This window comes from Lathamus discolor, chromosome Z (assembly GCF_037157495.1).
Source record: "Lathamus discolor isolate bLatDis1 chromosome Z, bLatDis1.hap1, whole genome shotgun sequence".
In the NCBI taxonomy this organism is placed as follows: Eukaryota; Metazoa; Chordata; class Aves; order Psittaciformes; family Psittacidae; genus Lathamus; species Lathamus discolor.
Window position 1 is genome coordinate 12,032,955 of NC_088909.1, and position 21,264 is coordinate 12,054,218.

At 37.4% G+C, this 21,264-nt stretch overlaps 1 protein-coding gene across 1 annotated transcript in view; it reads left to right on the top strand.

Annotated features, from left to right (window-relative positions):
• Window positions 1–21,264, top strand: part of LOC136004778 (transcription initiation factor TFIID subunit 4-like) — a 147,664-nt gene that overhangs the window by 93,753 nt on the left and 32,647 nt on the right. Inside the window, exon 14 of the mRNA XM_065661619.1 lies at window positions 3,024–3,146. Coding sequence (XP_065517691.1) covers window positions 3,024–3,146 — 123 coding nt within the window. The remainder of the gene's footprint in view (window positions 1–3,023; window positions 3,147–21,264) is intronic.

The window sequence follows — 21,264 nt, forward strand, 5'->3', positions numbered from 1 at the left end:
AGAGACTAGTACAGATAATCTCATGTAGTGTATAAATAAACAGAAGTATGTGCCTTGGAGAGGGAAATCAGAGGAAGCTGGAATAAGGGTACAAAGAAGCCAACAATGGTGATTAGTGTGCTCCAGGATGTTAAATAACATCCAGGAATCTTGTCAATTGTCTCACTAGTAAGTATCCATAAGCTGCAAAAATGTTTTATTATAAGCAGATTAGTAGTTAATAGCAAGTGTGCAAAGATGTTCCCTTAAGCCAACTAGAGTAAAGTAACCACTGCAAGATAAAGGCTTCTGTTGGTAATATCAGTATCAGGGTCATAATTCTCTTGATTATTTTCAGATGTAATTTTATCATCCTCTACCTTCAGATGAGCTGGGGTGGAGGGGAATCACCAGGAGTAAAGAATTTTTAAAAGATTGATGAGAATTTGTGTACTGTAATACCTAACAAGTATTTCACTGCTTCAGCTCTTACTATGTAAAACACCAGGATACTGTGGTTGTACTGATGATGCAAACATATTTGATATTTTTATGACCAATATTCCTTGAAGTATACATAAGAAGGTTTTGTTTTCTATTGTAGTATACCAAGGTGTGGACTGTAAAACCGATATCAGAAACCGTACTATGTTTTTGTCTGGAGTTTTTGTACCTGGCAGCATATTCCTTGTTTGTATTAGTGTGTATTAGTCCCACTGGGGCCAGAGTATAAGTAAGGCACATTGAGGAGGATCCATCTCTTGAAAGCTTATAGCCTAAGTAATAGACATGCTGTGTGAAGCAGGGTGAGAGCCATGGAAAGTGAAGGGAAGGATCTTGGTGGTATTCACCCAGTGTCAGTAGAACAGAGCCCGGTTCCATTGGCTGACCCAGGTTTCCTGTCATGTGCTAAATGTAAATGGTGACTTTGAATAAGATACTCATATAACAACTTCTGCATGATACCAGTGACCTGTCAGACTTTATCTTTGACCTGCACTTCCAGGAAATGAATACTTCCTCCAGTGCAAAATTTCTTATTCTGTGAAGCCATCCACTTTACAACTTCGTCTGAGATCACTCCAAGCCAGTTGGCCCTTGCTTAAATATTCATCAGACTACGGATAATTGTGATAACCCTTATAGGCTGGCAAGCATGGCAAATTAGCAAAAAGATGATTGATCTTTTTTTATATGCAGTTTTATCTTCAACCTTTCCTGGATATATGTTACACTATAGTAATAATTTCTTCTCTAAGGTATTTGCCAGTATCTGGATTTGCACATCTATTTACAGTTGCCTTGAAGCCTCATAATTACAATACAGCTGAAATGTCCATTTTCTTTCCCTGACTACAAATAGGGATCAATCGAATTTTAAATGACTGCTTACGGGCTAGCTTCCGATCATGACCTTTGTAAATGATTAGAGCTCACCACTGTTGCTATCTACCTTGAAAGGGTAAGCGGGCAGGTCTGTCTAACTGGCATTTAATCTGGAAGAGAGCCAAAGATATTTGAGCTAAAAAGCTAATATGAGTTGGCAAAGGGAAGTATGTATAGACCTTTGCACTATTATTTAGATATTTTTCCACATTTCATTTTGTATTTAGGAAATTCTTTTGTCCTGTAGACGAGATGTGTGTTTGTAGGTAATGTTATGTTCAACTTACGATTATAACTGAAGTCACAAAATATATAGCATAAAAATGTAGAAAATGGGGTTTCAAACTCTAAATGAACTGAACTTGCTTTTTCTGAAGGACATGAAAATATGTTGCATTTCTAAATGAATGAAACTAAAAAATACACTAAATAGAAAGCATGAAGTGGACCTGCTCTTTCTAGACAGAAGTAGCTGGAGGATACTATACATTGGTACTTTTAGTTTAAAATTCCTTTCCTTTTTACATTGGCCAAGATGGTTCAGGCCCTGCTTGTGTATATTCAGTTCACATGTAACTAATGGCTGAGACACTTCCATCTACACTTGTCAGTTCAGTTTTATTTTAATGAAGAATTGTGTTTGTATCATACAAGGTTTTCATTACCAGTACTGAATTTCTTGAGGTAGTGTTCTGTGCATTTCTGTTGAAGTGGGAACAAGTATGGCATCAAAGAGATTAGAAAACAAACACCTCTTCTGAATTTACTGAAGGATTATGCAAACCCAAAGTTTTGAAATTAGTAAGATTGATTACTAGGAGCTATGGAGTTATGAATGCTTTTATCAAATTAAAACAATATGTTGCATTACCTAATCAGTTATTCTTGTGTAGTATTGCTGATAAAAATATTTACTACAGTGAGATTGTTCTTGGGAATATGTCTTTTACCATTAACTCTCTGAAAGGATTATACTTAAAATGAATACGCAGTCCTTCCTCTTCAGCATGGGGTGGTCAGGATATTTTCTCTTATTTTCTGTAGTTTGGTATATTGTTACATGATGCACTGGCAGGTTATTTTCTTAGCTTCAATCTAGTCAAAGGTGGTGTTACCTGAAGTCTAATCCCATAAAGCAGTGGTAAATTCAGTTTGTAGGAGGTTTGTGTCAGCACTAATTTCTTCTAACACTTAGATAGAAGTGTTTTATAAATTTAGATATGTTGGGTTTTTTGAAGCAAGTATCAAGTATATTTGAAATAGTCAAAATAAATCTGAGATGAAATAATGTTTGAGATATTTTTGAGGATTTGAATTGGTGTTTACATTCTTCATGTCAATCTTAAGCTGGAGATGTGTGGTTGGTATATAGTACTTACTGGCTAATGCAGTTTTCAAGAATAAGGATGGAATTTTCCAAAAAAAGTTGAGTTACTAGAAACGGAAGTCCTGTGAAAAGTCAAGAGAACTTCCGTGTCTTCATTACTCTACTGGAAGTGTGCATGCTTGAGCTGCTAAAGTGGTATTTCCAGGAACAGCAGAGTATTCTTAGGGATTGTTCATGTGTCAATTTTAAGTGATGCTTACAAGGCTGAGAATAACTTCTTGAAATGACAACAGAATTAAAAGTAACCAGAGTTCTTTCCTCTCTCTAATAGATGCAGCAACAAGAACTTGCACAGATGAGGCAGAGGGATGCCAATCTCACTGCGTTGGCAGCTATTGGTCCTCGGAAGAAACGGAAGCTTGATTCACCTGGATTGCTTGCCACGGGGGGAGAGGTACATGTTGATGCACAGAATAAGATAAATTACTCTTTCAAAATCTGGTATGAATTACTAGAAATGCTACGTGCTGATATTTTCAGTAAACTGTGTAACTTGAACAAGGTGATGCAAATTCCAAAGTTAGAAGGACTGAGTCCAGTTTATTTTGCCTCAGTTGAACTGGCATGTTAGTTGTATTTTGAAGTGTTAACTTTCAACAGATAATGGAAGAATATTTTTAGAAAAAATAAGTTAAATGCAAAGTATAGGTCTCTCTCTGAAACTGTTCACTGCCTTTATACTGTTTTTCTCCTTCCAGAGGAAGACAGGGAAAAGAGTAGGGCATGAAGAAATATCTTGAGAAACATAACTGTATTTTTGCTTACAGTTTGGACTAACAGCTTGTAGTAATAACATTAAGTGCAGTTTGGTTACAAATATGTCTAAACTTTTTACAGAATGGCTAGTTGTCCCCCGCAAGTGCAAAGATGTGTTTGCAATCTTGCTAAATTGTATGGAGTTTTAATAAGAATATTGTGCTCTAGAAGCAGAATCTGATTCATTAGCATGATTCTTCGTTATCTTAAATGGAGAAGTAGATGCACTACACAATGGAATGCAAAATTGTTATAACTGTGATATATATTAGCCAAAGTAGAAAACTAGGATAATTAGGTTAACTTATGTTAGATAATGCAGTAAGAATACTGTGTTGCTTAGTACAGATATAGTTTGGCTGCTTTTATTTCTGCTAAATATGACTACAAATAAGAGTCAAAGTAATTCTCCCTATTATATGCATGTTCTAAGGAAAATGCAAACATTTTGTTCTGAATAACTGACTAACAGTTTTGGCTCTGACATTTGGCTGTCTAAACGCCAGGTGATTCCAAAGACCTTTTTTTTCCCATTTTGGATAGCTTTTATCTGACTTCTGTCTCTTTTCATGTGCTAAGATTAGTGCAAAGGAATTAGCTGAGCTAGGAACAGAAATGGATCTTGTTTATATTCTGAAGCTGACTTACGACTTTAGATACGTAGGCAGTGCTCCTGTTTTCTAGTCAGATTAGTTTCAGAGTGAGGGAGCTTGCTGGGTTTTGTGCTGTCTTGTTGCATTGCCTTCCTTTCAGTCTCCCTCCTTGGCCTACATTCAGTAAAGAATTCTGTTCTCCTCTGCAAGCACCTGTAAGAAATTCTGGAGCAACAGGACAAAAAAAAAAACTTTCGTTAGAAGCTAAGCAGTGATAGCTTTGGCTTCCATTGTTTAACTTAAAAATAATTTGAACCTTTGAAATAATATATGGATCCCTTCAAATTCATGATATGCAAGTGTACATCCTCCATACATCTTTACTTGACCAAAGGAATATTTTCTCCTAAATACCAGAATTTCATTTTTGTTGTCTATTGTCCCCTTAAAAAAAATTTCTTTTTTTTTAAGCTTTTATAGTTTGGTGAACCAAATTGTGGTCACCTTTGGTGAAACATTTTATTCAGAGCTATATGCCTGGATGGGTTATGGTGAACAGCTTCCCTCTAGAAGCTCCTTACTCTCCTGGTATAGTGCTTAAAGAAAAGATAAAGGTCTATGGCAAATTCCAAAAGTTTCTAGAGATTTTTACTTCCTTTTGTTGTGCTCCTAGCTCAAATTTTGCTGAACTTCTGTGCTATTCAATTAATGAATTACCCTTGAGGCTTTTGTTGATACATAGATATCCTGAAGTCATGAACTGTGTGATTTCTGCCACTTCAGACTGAAGTGCTCCCATCCCTCTCCTCCTAGCTTCTAACCATTCTGGCTGACTTATATTGGTGTCTGGCTGCAAATTGATTTCAAGGACTTGGATGCTATATCTGGATTATTCAGTGTCTTTTGGGGGGGTTAGTATTGTAGAAGCTGTGTCATACAAGTTGGCTGCTAGAAACTCCCTCTCTCTCTTTTTCTGAGCTACGTATGAGGGCTGCTGTGCAGAAGTAAACCAAGCTCCTCAAAAACGTTTCACTATAAAAAGGTTCTGGAAATTTGTATTGTTTGTCTAAGGCTATCTAGTTTATCTTCTTTGGATTTCTGGAAATTATAAACAACAGAGAAAACTATTCTAAAACTATATCCTATCCAGATGTCCCCTTAGCCCAGTTAAAGCTTCAGATGTCTGATTTCTACTGCGGTCTGTGACCTTCTGATTTCTCTAAGCAATTTCTAAGCTGCTAAAGTCCTTGCTACTGATAATCTGTTTGCAAGGTCTGACTTGGTAAGAGCTCTCTTGGCCTGCCCTTTTTGACATACATGTCTGCTTTTGCTGCAGCTGGGACACTGCACATTTGCTGATCCAAAGAGGTAACATTTACAAATCATCTCACCCTGCATGTTACATTTTTTCCATTTCTGAACTCTTGTTTGATATTTTACTTGGTTGCATTGACCATTTTTTTCAATGAGAAGTGTTGAATTTCAGTCCAGTTTCTTGGTTTAACAGAAATACTAGCTCACAATTTCTCTTTGGAAATTAGATCTTTTTAATAATACCTTTTTGATCTGAGCAGATTGTCAGTTTGGGGAATAGTGGTGGTTATTTTGCTTAAGAGAAGTTGATGGGAGAGTTTAGTGTTTCTGTGATCAAGTACTGTTTGTTGTATACAGAGAAACAGCTCTTTCAAATGTGAACAAGTTTGTGCTCATGATTGGAAATATTCTTCTACCAGCACATTGTTCAAGAGTGTTTCCTTTAAACTGTCTCACATTGTCAGGGCTCATTTGAACTTCTTTGCTTGTTTTCCCATTGTAGATAAATTGACTTTTTTTCTGATGGTAGAATTAGTTTAAATTATCAAGGCCAGGCGCATCATTTGCCTCTTCCTTACTAGTATGGCTGGGGGTTTTGACCATTTTTACTTGGGGAGATGGAAAATTAGAAGTTTTTGAGTGAGGCTGATTTTATATCATATAAGTTCGTTGTTTTGTTTCTCCATGCAGCCATATTAAAAAAAAAAATCAAAAAATGGGAATAAAAGATTTTATAGAAGAGTGCATGTGCAGGGGCTAGATGTCCTCAAATAACACTGCCACCAAATGTGTAACTAGTTTCAGACTGTGATTACACAGTAACCTGGGCAAATCTGAATGTGATCTCTATCCCAATCCCTAGTAGTGCATTCCTGCCCCTTCACTTTTCATTGGCTCTGGCTCTTGTTGTACCTTGTGCTAACCCTTTCCCATTTGATAAATTGGCAGAAAACTAACCTAACAGCAATAAAAGGTGAATAGCTTCAGCTTAGCTTGTTGAAGTAGTTTGGCCTAGAGCCTAGTGAGCACTGGAGGAGGAATTTACAAGAAGACAGAGACAGCAAACTTGAGATCACCTGCTCTTCATTCACTTTCTTTTTAGTACCTTTCTTGTCTTCTCATATTTTAGATAATCTGCTAGAAACACACATTCCTCTGTAGCAGCTAGCAGCTCATCAGTAATTCAGTCTGCTTATTATAATAATGTGGTTTAGATCAAGAGTGAAAGAGAAGGTAAAGAGAAATGAGGTACCTTTAGAAGAATTCAGCTTCTCTGCCTTGCAGAGGTGAAAATACTGCATTTGCTGATTTTATTTTTTTTTTTTCCCATGTTCTTAACGACAGGACAAGCTTATTGGAAAATACCTTTAAATGTTACTGCATTTTGGAATTTAATGCATGATTATCAAGTTAGGAATCTAATAATCTTGAGCTGTATTATGCATTTAGCAACAGTACTGTGTGATTATTATTTGCTGTGTCCTGTTGATGCTTGTGTTGATACACAGCAGTGGATGGCAAAGGATGACATGTACAGGAATGGGAGAACAACCACTTAAGCTCTTTAGTTAGTATCCTTAAGCACCTCTAATGTCAGGTTATTTTGAGTTGCTTTTGTTTACCTTAGGGATTTTGAATCTATTCAGTTCATGTTTTTCAAGCATTTGTCTTGAATTGTAAGGCTTTTTTTTTTTTTTTTTTACTATGGAATGAAAGTGTGGAGGTTAAATACAAGTAGTTTTCTGTATTTAATAATAATTAAATAATTTGGCTTTTCATCAAGACCTATGGCTAGTATCCCAAAATACATAAATACAGAGTATATGTTTGAAATATCTCAGGGTATAATTTGTTTAAATATAAAGTGAAAGCCCTCTCCTGGTACTTGCTGGCACAGATGGTTTTTGAATACTGAGCTTCCAAACGCAGCTTCAGGGCTAGTTCAGTGAATCACCGCTTACTGAAGACAGTCATTTTAGGGATAAGAAAAACCCCTCTTTCTCACATAGTGGAAGAGCACTCATGTTAAGAATGTTCGGCATACTGTACCAAACACCATCTTTCAGAATTTGCAGGACCATATGTTGGGTCAGCGCTGAAGGGAGATCTGATACTTTGAGTCTTTTCTTACCCAGTATATTCCAACCATATTAGTCAAGGAAGAAAGTGTTCTTGCAGGCCTGGAAAGTCCCAAAACAGCTACAGTTCAAACAGTGATGTTTTGTGTAGAGAAAAGCTAATTATGAAAGTGATTGTAAAATGTATTTTGGGCATGAGACACCACATTTTTTTAATTAAATTAATCTTTCAGATGGTATAATTTGAGCATTTTAACACTGTTTCCATGTTAAGGTTTTTTAAAAATATAATTTAAAATTCTGTCTTGAGAGTTGGAAATCTGTGTTATCCCAGAGACTTCCAAATGCAGACACAGAGAAGTTACTTATTAGTTATATTTCTAAGTGGAAATATAGGGATGGATTCATGATGATTTGGGAGGCACTTGGGTACTGGCACACAGTTGGGAAAAAAACCCTTTGTGACTACCTTCTCTTTTTGGTTATCCAGGACTGAATATGATTAATTTGTTTGCACACATTACAGCTGCCTTCCTCACTTCATGCTTGGGTTATCCATAGACATTTCAGCCACTACGGCAATTATTCGTCAGATCTGCTTTCAATATCTTAGCAATATTAAGAAGAAATCAAGGTACTGGGTAATTTTCAATTTGGAATGGGTAAGACATGATGAAAAAGTAGGACAGAGCTGTCTCTAGGAAAACCTGGCTTTGTTTCCTTCCTTTCTTTCCCTTTTAAACAAGAAGGTATGTCTTGCAGAAGTCTTTGTTACAGAAGGGTTGTGCATTGGGTTCTCTCCAAAGTGTCTGCTAGACAAATATCATGCAGATTCAGAAGTTCATGAATCAGCCAACATAACTGTGAGGCATAGCTGCTTCTGACACATCTGAAAGAGTCAGAACCAATGAATAGCCTTATTTTGAGGAAAAACACCAGTCAGTGGGATTGCCCTGCTCTGAGCAAATCTTCAGGGTATTCCCTCACGTTTTTTGGCACTAAAGTAATTCTATGGCATGCACTTTCAAAGATCCTTGGAAGTACTTGTTCTACAGCTTGTCGCAGCTTGGTCTTCGTACTGTATAGTTTGCTCTCGATACATTACTTTTTGTTTAAAGTGGTCAAGATGTGTTTAGAAAGAACCTTTACACTGGTTAAGCTTGAGTTATATAAAAGCAGATACAATAGACCAGAACACCTTTTGCAAGTGTTTATGGTTTAAGAAGTTAAAGCTTGCTCTTTGTGCTTTTAAACCTGTAGACTAATGGCAGAACAGGAGGGATTTTTATGATTTATTGTGTCATTGCCTTTTCAAGCACTCGTTGCTCCATGTATCACTGACATGATAGAATGCAGTGGTTCTCTCAGACCTGTTTTGATGTAGGATGTCATTGCCGCAGACAGTTACGATGTCAGTTGAGATATCCCAAAACTACTAGTTAAATATATGGGTTTGAATTTTCAAGGAGACAGAAGGAAGTTAAGGACTTTCTCCTTGTAATTTTTTTTAATGTAATTCCATGCATACTTCTTTGAGTCTTTGAAAATCTCAAGTTTAGTTTCAACTTCTCTGGCTTGTTTTATTTTCTGTTTCCAAAAGTCAAATATATATTAAAATAATTCACAGGAAATGTATTCATATATATTTGAAAATTGGTCTTTTGAAAGGCTATATACATGTTATCCTAATTAATAATTGCAGCTATTTTTCTCATTCTGAAATACATGAGATTTCCGTTTCAAAAAAATTTCCCCAATAATTAATTTCCAATAATTAAAAAGATTCAATTTCAAACTGTGTTTTTAGCCCATGATGAGCACAGATGATTTTTTTTTTTTTAGAATTCAGTTTTTTTGTGAGACAAGATTTGTAAACATGACTCTAATGCATCTTACAGACTTAGTAAAATGTAGGAAGGCATAAAAGATGATGGATAATACTGTGTTTGCATTGGTGATAAATAATTCTAATCTGAAGAGAACATACGGAAATACATTTGTGCCTGTTGCAGACAGGCAGGAATACAGACAGTGAGTCAGGAGGCAGAAGAACAATTTTGCATGGCTCGCAGTTGACAGGAGGAAAAAGCCAGGCAGCAATGCAAGAAAATAGAAGGTGGCTCTCTGCCAGCAAAAACATTCTTTTTTGCTAGTAGAACAGGTTTGCATACTGTGTGTATTCCTTTGATCTGTGTAACACAAAATATTCTGACAGAGGTTCAATGATATTAATAATTTTTCGTTATTGGCCAAGACAAATTCGATTTTTACTCCCTTTGGAGATGGAAATGGTGGTTGATCCCTCCTTTCTGCATGACAGCCTTAACATGCTGATCTAGCACACAGAAGAACATTTTTCTCTGCTTTCCAGAGGTTCCTTATTGGAGTCTTCAATAGCATTTGGGGGTTTTTTTTGACTTTTTTTTTTTCGGTGTTTGGTTGGTTTGTTGTTATTTTGTTGAGTTTTTTTGTTTAATTAAAATCCTCCTTCGATTAAAAAAAAAAAGGTTCCATTTTTTGAAAGAAAATAGTTTTATCAATGTGGTAACATTGAATACAGTCTTTATTTACAGGTATTTTATATACTGTGTGCAGTTATTAGCATGGAAACTGAGAACTTGGCAAAATGACTGTTGAGTAGTTAATAGTTCATCTATTATTTGTCAGTCCCTAAATAGGTTTGCAGCTATTGCTGTGAAAGAGTATTGTTTTTCCTCTTGTGAAAGGCAGCTACTTTGAGGATTTGTGGGGAAAGAGGGTATGTGAGCTTGCTCTTTCGTTTTTGTTTGGGGGTTGGTCTTGGGTTAGATTTTTCTGTATTTTCAGTTGTCTTCTCCATTTGTCTTCCTGATCTTTCAGACACTGAAGGATAAAGCACATTTTACATCCTGTTTTTCTGACACAGTTCTAGGCTTTTTCTTTCTTATAGCTAAATAAAACTGGTAGGACTAAGAAAGTCTGAAAGGGTCTAGCTGAAGGTTTGTCAAAATTGGCTTGAGTCTCTCCATTGATTTCAGGCAGTGAGACCCAAAGTGCTATGACATTTTTAGATGTCAGTAAAAATAATTTTTAAAACCTGACCATAGAATTTCCAAGGTGTAAGTTTTCAATATGTGGAAGGATTTAGACCTGTATCTTAAAGTAGCAATGTTTCCCTTTTAATTGGTCCTCCTACAGAAGAGTCAGATGAGTCACCAAATAGATCAACTTCCTTCAATGCCAAATAGATTTGTGGATTTTTCATTTTATTTTTTTTCTTTTTGCCTCAAAAGTCATTTACTGAAGCTAAGGAATTTGAAATTTATTGAGATGCCTATTCTTGGATATTTCCAGCTTGATTATTTATAGGAAGTGAAGGTCATACAGAGAGTGACAGTAACTTAACATTTTAATCATAGAATACCAGGTTAGAAGGGACCTCAAAGATCACTTGGTCCAACCTTTCTTGCCAAAAACACCGTCTATACTAGATGCCCCAGTACCCTGTCCACCTGAATCTTAAAGTGTCCAGTGTTGGAGAATCCACTGCTGCCTGTGGAGAAGGACTTTGGGGTGTCAGCTGATGAGAAACTGAACATAAATCAGCTTCAGTGTGCGCTCGCAGCCCAGAAACCAACCGTATCCTGGGCTGCATCAAAAGGAACATGACCTTTTGATGTTGAGGTCGAGAGAGTTGACCCTGCCCCTCTACTCTGCTCTTGCGAGACCTCACTTGGAGCATTGTGTGCAGTTCTGGTGTCCTCAACATAAGAAGGACATGGAACTCTTGGAACAAGTCCAGAGGAGGGCCACGAGGATGATCAGGGGACTGAAGCACCTCCCGTATGAAGACAGGCTGAGGAAGTTGGGGCTGTTCAGCCTGGAGAAGAGAAGGCTGCGTGGGGACCTCATAGGAGCCTTCAAGTATTTGAAGGGAGCCTACAAGGATGCTGGGGAGGGACTCTTCGTCTGGGTGATAGGGTGATGTAGTGATACAACAAGGAGTAACAGGTTCGCGCTTAAACAGGGGAGATTTATGTTAGGTATAAGGAAGATATTCTTTACTGTGAGGGTGGTGAGGCATTGGCACAGGTTGCCCAAAAAAATGATGAGTGTTCCATCCCTGGTGGTGTTCAAGGCCAGGTTGGACCTAGCCTTGGGAGAGATGGTTTAGTGTGAGGTGTCCCTGCCCATGGCAGGGGGGTTGGAACTTGATGATCTTAAGGTCCTTTCCAAACTCAACTATTTTATGATTCTATTATTCCAACAGTTGATAGTTCTCATTGTGAAAAATTTTCTTCTTGTGTCCAACTGGAATCTTCCCAGGAATAAATTGTACCCATCACCCCTCATCTTTTCCATGTGACTCCATGTAAAAACGGAGTCTCCACTGTCTCCGTAGCCATGCTTTAAATACTGGATTAAGGTGATAAGGTCTCCCTTGAGCCATCTTCTATCAGGGCTGAGCAAACCCAGTTGTCTCAGCCTTTACACTTTACACTCCTTGAGTCATCATTGTGGCCATTCTCTAGACTCTCTCCAGTCTGCCCACATATTTTTTGTATAGAAGGGACCAAAACTGAATGCAGGATTCCAGGTGTGGCCTGACAAGCATTGAGCAGAGTGGGGTAATGACTTCTTTATCTCTGCTGGCGATGCCCTTGTTGATGTATCCCATTTAGTTTATACTAAGCCTTTAGACAAGTCCTTAATTGGGGTAAGCACTGTTGAGCAATAACTAAAACATCAGTGTTTTACATGATGTAGGCACCTTACCTAGAAGTGCTGAAATTTTTGTTATCTTAGCTGATGTAAATTGTAGAATCAAATATTTGTCCCAGTTGTGTCTGTCCATCATGCCCTGGTCCTGTCCCCCATCTCCCCATCCGAAAACAGCAGTATCTAACTCTGCTTTTATTCAGTCTTGACTGTTTCGAATAATTAAATTTGTCTGGGATCCTCTTTTACATTTTCTAATGTAATACACAGAGAAAACAGTTTGGAATTATCAGATAAGCTCTTCTTTCTTGAAAACGTGAAGTTATCTCGGTAAGCTTTATTGATAATTCTTAGATGGAACTTACCACCACTATGCATCATGCTACAGTTGACAGGACTTCCTGTCTTACGTATAGAAAAGGTTATCCCTTCAGTTTAAGTAGTTCTTACCAAACTAAAGCTGTGTGTAATAAAGATGAATGAAGACAGGGCCTTAATGGTTTCCATTTACCGTTACACAAGTCTTCCAAGATTGTACTGTAAGTCTGAATGCTTTTTTTATCAGTTTGGGAGTATTTCACATACCATATTATGTGTAAATGTGCACAAGTTTTAGAGTCAGGTCCCTTCTACAAGTTTCTTAAGTGACGTAATTATGAAATTACACAATGTCAGCAGTTTGGGGTGCAGGCAAATTTATTGTGATGAACGTTGGTGTTTGTTGAACATGATGTTTATAAATCCCCAAGATCTGTATTGTAAGAGTATTTTGAGCAATTTTTAAAATTTGGAAATTAAACTTCTTCCACATATGTTGACAAGTGTTCTGCTGTCCCCAGTCCTCTTCAAAATTTGGCTGAAATTTGCCAATGATAAAATTCAAAATTGTGGCTCAAATATACTGAAACTTTGAGCTGAAAGTAACCTTCCAGCTTTGTTAAGAACTGTTTACTTGAACAGTGTCTATTGCACATCCTTCCTTGTGAGAGAGATAGTAAAATGGGTCCTGTTTGGCCACATTCATGAGAAGTTAAGGATTTGAGCTCTAGACTTGCAGGAACATGTGCACATGCTTAACTTTAAGCACAGTGGTTAGTTTGTTTGAAGTTAGTAATGTGCCTTGTGTAGAACATTAATTACATGCAATAAGCTTTTGTTGGATCTCTGTGTGTGTCAGTGTTCCTGTCAATCTCCTTGTGTTCTCTGCTGCATGAACTTGGGTTTGCTAATCCCCAACGGATTCTGATGTAGGAAGTGCTTTATTTCTCTTCTTTTTTTTTTTTTTTTTTTCCCAATGCTAAAGACAGGAGGCTCTTTCTAGAAACTGACATATTCATGCTTTTGAAAAGCTTTACGTTATTTGACCACAAAAGTCTTTGGGACTTTGAGTGTGTGTTAAGTGCACGTTTATAAAGTTTTCCAATGTGTCTTAACTATTATAGGCTATATTTTGCTTTCAAAAAAATAATATAGTAAAAATATCTGATAGTGGGATCTTCGTCTTGGTGTTCCTTTTGTTACATACTCTGTTCTAGTCAGTGGCTAGGAAAAAAGGGGGTTTTGTTTTTGTTTTGCCTGGAGTCACACAGGAGCATGCTGGTTAAAGGGATTCTGTGGGGGAGTTGGGCTGGAGAAGGCCTGAGGGAACTCGGAGAGACATCTACCACCAGGAGCTTGTCTGTGCTACCTAATTATAGCTAGGGTACTGTTTACTTTAGTGGTACACTCCTTATTTATTAGTTACTTAGTTACTGCTTGCCTTCAAGTTACAGGCTTGCAGCCAGTTCCTGCAGGGGAGGTGCGATAGGAAGGGCAGGGCATCATGCAGGACTCCAAATCGCAGCTCCCCAGCCTTGGCGTGGGGTTTTCTTTAATATAGACAATAGGAGAGACACTCAAACACAAAATCAGACAAGTTAAAAAATGGCAACAACAAAAGATTAAGGAAATCTTTTACAGTCTAGAGGGATGGGGGTGATAAAAGTATCATGAATGTCTCCGTGACTTATTAATCAAACTGGGATTTTCCCCTGCTTTTCCTCCTGAGTAATATTTTGCTTTTTGGTCTATATGAAGTTACATTGATTTGAATAAAGTTGAAGTTTTTATACTTTTTTAAGTGGTGTCCCACTGCAGGAATCTGGAGTTAGTTTCACGGGGCAGTTTCACTAACTGGTTAGTTTTGCATTAGCGCTTTTCCAAGCACGAGTGAATCCACACACATTTCACACAGTTGACTAAAATTAATTTAAACTTTTAGGCTGCATATGGAAACCCTAGGTCATGTGAGAGTCCAAGTTGTTAGGAGTCAGACTGCTAGGCCTTTAAATCACTTTGGGAAATCTTACCATAATTCACCCTCTCATTTTTAGGATACTTTCAGCGGGGCCCGTGGGTTTGCTGTCTGAAGTGGGTAGTACAGTAGGCCTATTTCCACTGCTAGTTTTGCTGTTGCTCTTCTTAGTTTGTAGTAATCTCGGTATAACAGTTACCTCAGCAAACAAAAGGACAAAGAACAGTAGGGTTTCTTTTTGTAGAGGAGAGGGCAAATGAGAGAATTACGAGATTTTCTGCAAGTGTGTTTGAGAAAGTAGAAGGTATAAATAGTGATTTCTGTGCTTTAGCAGCATGGAATAATGTCGGCCCATGCTGTAATTGTCAATAAAAGAGATATTTCTCCAGTCTTTTTGAGCCTGACAGTCTCTTGCAAAGCCAGGAGGATAACAAGAGCTGAACCTCTGTTTGATGGACCAATTACTGAGCAATTTAGAGGAAGCTCTGTTAGGACAATGAGCATCCTGTAAGATCCATAAAAAAGGCAAAGTTTCTGTCTCCAAAGGAGAAGGTAGGGAATAAAAGGAGCACAACAGGTTAAACAGCCTTGGCCAAAGAAGTGAGTACCCCTAGGCAGACCAGCATCTCTAATCAGTGGTAGTGGTACTAGCTCTGAGGGGAGGGAAATTCAGGCTGGTGCTCTCATGTAACATTAAAAAGGACAAGCAGTCTGTCAGGGGAAACAGTCATTGGTGTGGGATTTCTTCTCTTGATGAAAAAGACAGCAGCACTACAGCCTGCTTTATCTACTGGGGAGGTGTTTGGCAGAGGGAATTTTTTTTCCCAGGCCCTATCACTAGCCTGTGATACAATTTCCTAAGCCATAAAAGAAGCCAGCAACATTTTCATTAATCCCTCTTTTTCTTCTTTTGTTTTCGTTTTTATGTTATTACAATAAAAATAATTAAGAAGTATCTTTACGAAGTGGAAGGTGAGCTAAATCTGATGAACCTGGAAAATATGCCTGGTGCTTGTCTCCAAAGCCAAAGTAAATTTTCTTATCTTTATAAGTAATTATTTCTAAATTTCATGAAACACAAGTTATGTTGTTTCCCCTTCCCTCCTCTGAGTTTCAAATTACAGTCTTCTCAACCTTCCCCCCACCCCAGATGACATTGACAGCCATAAGTCTGTTGCCTTTTGATAAAACTTATGTTCCCAGAAAATTCTTGTACCAAAAGTTGTAATCTTCAGTTGTAGCTATAATGAGATGGGATTAATTTTATGCTGCTGTTGATGTAGCTTTTATCTTACAAAATAACAGAACAAATCTCTAATGAAGAGCTGCAGGTACGGTTCCTACTATTGTTGTCAGCTATGCGGGTAGTCAAAGTCATAATATTTGTGAGTGATGTTAGAAAAAACAAAATAATCAAGATTCCAAGTATTCTGTTCATTTCATAATATGCCTTAAATAACTTAGAAACAATATAGAAGGGTTTCTAAAACAAGAAAATTAAAATGTGAAGTAGGTTTGCTCCTTTTGAAGAAATTGTAAATAAAAATTGCCTCTTTGGAAATACTTGACATCATAGTCTCATTTCTTGATTGAGAATCTAGAAGAAGAATTATTTACTTTGAGTCTGAATCTTCAATTTGTTACTTCTTAGTATTGCAAAATGCTTATTCGTTTGATCTCTAATGGGACATATTTTGTGGCTTTTCTCGGTTAAAGGCAAAGAGAATTACAACAGGTGATCTCATTCTACCCCAGATCATAATTTTCAAGTTTGAGCATTTGTCAGTGTGGTAATATATTATCTTAGAAAACTCTTAGTGAAGAGTGTCCAGAGTGAGGTCTTAAAGTAACAGGCTAAACTGAATTGACTCTGGTTCCTCCATAATCATATCTGTAGTTTGTATACATGGTGCATTTCAGTTCTACATCTGATCAGTTTGCAACAATTAATGAATATTAAGAATGTTTAATTAACATTTTAATACTTTTTAATTTACATTCTTGATACGTGTTGGGGACTTCAATGTTCCAAGTGTCTTTAGAATTCTCTGCCTAGATCTACTTTGTGGCCCATTAGCTGATGTTATTCACAGTACGTATTTTAGCAATAGCGATTAATAAGTCAGTTTGACCTATGGGAGTTTCTTTTCTACAATGCCATATATTAAAAAACTCAATGTAATCCGTAATTCAGCTTTTTCAACCTATATTGAGCAGTAAATCCTGGTTGGTGTGAAGTCAAATGTGTTTTTACACTAGCTCTACTGAGATAGAAGATTTTCTGGACTGTAGTCAGACAACTTTTAAAAGGTTATATATTATCTTTTAAGCCATTTATCCTGGTGCTGATGAAGATTCCTTTTAACATAATTTTCTATATTTCTGCCCTTATGTACTGCTGTGGTAAATCTATTAAATTGTACTAAGTGGCTGCGTGGGAGATAGCAAAGCTGTGTTTCTTTTTCTGAAAATGATTCTCCAACTGCAGATTCTCCGAAATTATATATTCATTTTTATTTAAATGATGAATTTAAATCTTCTAATCTCAAAATAGCTCTTTAACAAGGCTACATCATCTCTGATTTTCTTCTGAGCTATTTCATTAGACTATGTATTGAGAATCATTGCCTTTTATATTAAATGTGTAATCATATGCGCCTTAAAATAAATTATACACTTTTTTTAAGGCTTTCAGAGGCATATTTTTATCTACAGCATTCAACTGGTTTAACTGAAGAATTCCAATTTGTACTGAATTTCTGAAACAGTTTTCCTCCAGAAGAACAAAACAAACCCAAGCCAATAGCAACTCACTAATAGCTTTTCTACTCTCTCTGCTCTCTGAGTGTCAAGACAGAGCTACCTGACTTATGTCTGGTTAGAATGAGCATTGCATAAAACAGCCGAATCAAGCTGTGTCAGATTAATCCTCCTTAAGCAGCTTACACTCCAGTTGCATAGAAAGACACCATAACGTGGAGAAGTTATTCAGAATTGACACCCAACTAAAGATTGCTTATCAAAGAAAATGCTTTACCTACCTATTCTGAAGTCTACCCTTTAGTGGGAATTGTTCTTCTAGATCTGATAACAGAACATTTTCTCTGGCTGTGCTGTATCATCTTGACATTTGAAATACAGATACATGAGAAGCATGTCATGTTAACAAAACACTACAACAGTCATACTTTGTCTCAATTGATGGGGGAATTGCAGTGTACAGAGTAATTCATGTTGACAGTAAGAACTTGCAGATAGGCAGCCTAAAATGGTGAAATCATTATAGAAATTTATTTCACTGGTTGAATGGCTATAGCAGATTGGTTGAGCCAGCCAAAGCAGAGAGATGCTGACAGAGATACCATCCCTGCTGCAATTTTTAAGATTAATTTGTGGCTGGCTTATGTATGTTTGGTATACATACATTTCTATCTTTCAGTATCTATACTAATATCAAAGCTAATAGTTATTGGTAAAATATTAAGTACATTCTTTAACTTCTTTTGTTCAGACATATAAAGGTATTCTTTTCATTGTTAAATTTTGGGGAAACATACTGAAAAGAAGGCAACCATATAATTGAAAATAAACTCATTGAATTTTCATTTATATTTCATTCTCCTCAGAAAAATGTGTTAGCCATTTACTGAGTAATATAGTTTCACATCTTGTTTTAATTAAGTCACAAAATATTTTCCTATGGCTTCTTACTCTTTGTATCTAAATCTCTTATCCATGATGAAAGTCAGAGTTTTGTCTACAGAAACTAGATAGATGATTTACAGGAGGAGCTGCCTTAAGTATTTAAACAATACTATTTGATAAAGAATCTCTTTTTAAGTTTAATTTCTTCTTTGCAAACTGGTACTGTAGTTCTTCCCTCTTACACTTTTAGAAGTAAATTATTTTGATGTGTGTTAGCTGCAGCATTATGTTACATAGCTAAAAGAGGAATGTTGTTTACCTGGGTCTGTCAGTCTAATAAAGCAGTGGCATCCCTAGGTGAAGAACAAGAGGGATGGTAGTTTGTCACTGCGTTTTGTTTGCAGGTAGAGCCAGCTCCTTTTGCCTAAGTGTGACAGAATAAGTGATCTCCCTGCCATTTTGCTCATACAGGACAATGATAGCTTCAAATGAGAGAAGGAAGCCTGTCGGTCTGAAGGTATTTTTTCGTTTTATGGCAATATTTTGCATTACTGTTTTTATCCAAAGCACCTGATTCCAATCAACCCTGTGTATTCGTTATCAGAGGCAACTGGCTATGAGAGACAGACCTGGGAGTAGCTCCTGTTCTTGACTTTAACCAAACCCTAACCAATCACCTACATGTACATATTTTTTAGAACTTAATTTCAACAAGTTTTAGTCATACCCTCTAGGATCTCCATAATACAATCCTGTAGGTACAGCAAATTCTTTAAATCGCCGTTAGCAGCAGAGCACACAGGCATGTTACAGATGTTAAGCACGAGAGACCTAAGTCTGTAGAGAGAAATATGCTTTGAGTATTACCCATATAAAAAAAAAAAAAGAGATACTCCAACTTTTGCATATAAAAATGCTTCTCTAAAGTGTCTTTTTCAGTGTAAATGGTGGTGTGCATTGGCATGGAATGACTATATAGAGAATGCTCTGTAGCTCAGTAGGACAGGAATTCTTCCTTTGTCAGTCTGGCTCTGCTTCTGTTTGTGGCTTCCTGTAGTTGACCTTATCTTACGTGCTCTTATCTTGTTCATTGCTATTCATAACCCATACTTTTGTGTGAAGATGGGCCTTTATTCATAAGAAATATGTGCCAAGTTCCTTGTTCCTTTATGTAAAGGAACAATAAATACTATTTGAACATATATACCTTTGATTTGTTTTCATGCTCAGTTCAATTATGCAGTGTGTATTTTAGACAAATGTGTCTGATTCTTGTCTTGTATTAATTTGCCTTTGCATGTTAACAGGCTTGGAAAGAAAGAAAACAAAACCAGTACTGCTTTCTAGGTTCGGGTATATTTCGGGCTGTCTGTAATTTCTGGTGATAGGCCTGCTTTAGGAGAAGGCTATAGACAGGGGTTCACAGTTTCTGGATAACTTAAGAAAATCACCTCCAAAGATACAAAAGATGAAAATTTGGCAACTCCTCAGCTATATGAGAAAAGAGGTCTCTGACATTTGACTCCACTCCTTTTTTTCCCCGTTGATTCCCCAAACTCCTGCTTTGTTTTGGGGTGCTGGTCGATGAGAAAATGAACATGAGCTGGCTTCAGTGTGCACTTGCAGCCCAGAAAGCCAACCGTATCCTGGGCTGCATCAAAAGGAGCGTGACCAGCAGGTCGAAGGAGGTGATCCTGCCCCTCTACTCTGCTCTTGTGAGACCTCACCTGGAGTATTGTGTGCAGTTCTGGTGTCCTCAACATAAAAAGGACATGGAACTGTTGGAACAAGTCCAGAGGAGGCCACGAGGATGATCAGGGAACTGGAGCACCTCCCGTATGAAGACAGGCTGAGGAAGTTGGGGCTGTTCAGCCTGGAGAAGAGAAGGCTGCGTGGGGACCTCATAGCAGCCTTCCAGTACCTGAAGGGGGCCTATAGGGATGCAGGGGAGGGACTCTTCGTTAGGGACTGTAGTGACAGGACAAGGGGTAATGGGTTAAAACTTAAACAGGGGAAGTTTAGATTGGATATATGGAGGAAATTCTTTCCTGTGAGGGTGGTGAGACACTGGAATGGGTTGCCCAGGGAGTCTGTGAATGCTCCATCCCTGGTGGTGTTCAAGGCCAGGTTGGACAGAGCCTTGGGTGAGATGGTTTAGTGTGAGGTGTCCCTGCCCAAGGCAGGGGGGTTGGAACTTGATGATCTTGAGGTCCTTTCCAACCCTAACTATTCTATGATTCTATGATTCTATGTTTAGTGTTTAGTCAGGGGAGAAAAGGGGTGGTTGCATAGGTTGTGGAAAGCAAGTGGAGAGTAGAAGGTAGTGTTTTCAGTAACTTCTACTAACTTGTATAAATTCTATTGACTAGAACTAAAGTGCTCCAAACCTCTTCCTGTAGTTGTTCTACCAGTTGCAGTTGAGCTGACCTACATGATAGGTAAGGAAGGAGTAATTACTGAGAGTTCATGAAGCAAATGAAAGGTGTATGGATCTGGGATTGATACTCTGGTACACTGCTGCACAGGTACTATTTAAGGTTGCCATTTCTGATTGAAGTCTCCCCTTTGTATGAAAGCAGCATAATTAATCAGGCTGTAATGAATTCAGGTGCTTCCAGTTTGTCACCTCAAAAGAGAAGTTATCAGAGCAGGCTGAAATCCAATTGAAATTATGGTTGCGCTAAGTATTTACTATTTAAAAAACCTTTTTAACATGTATGGTGTAATAGTAGACACCTTTTGGTAAGGTTGGGAAATGTGTGTTTTATGGCTTGAATATACCTCCAAAAAGTAAATGTAAAATGATCCAAAATTCTCCTGCAAATTTAGAAAAAAAACCCCAAACAACCCAAACCCAAAACTGATTTACAGTGCATTTACACATTGGAAGGGGACTATTTTAGAGCTAGATATGGAGTCTGCAGCTCACAATGTTACCTGATTTGTATATTTAGATTTGTCTTTATTAGCAAAAACCTCATCTTGTTTCAATGTGAAATTTGAGTCAGGCATAATCTATTCACTCAAAACCGAGAATTACCTAACAGTGTTTTGGCTTATGGTTTAAGTTTTTACACTTAGTGATCTCTTAACAAGCCTTATTTGAACAAAGGTGATGGTTTTGGTGCTGTGCAC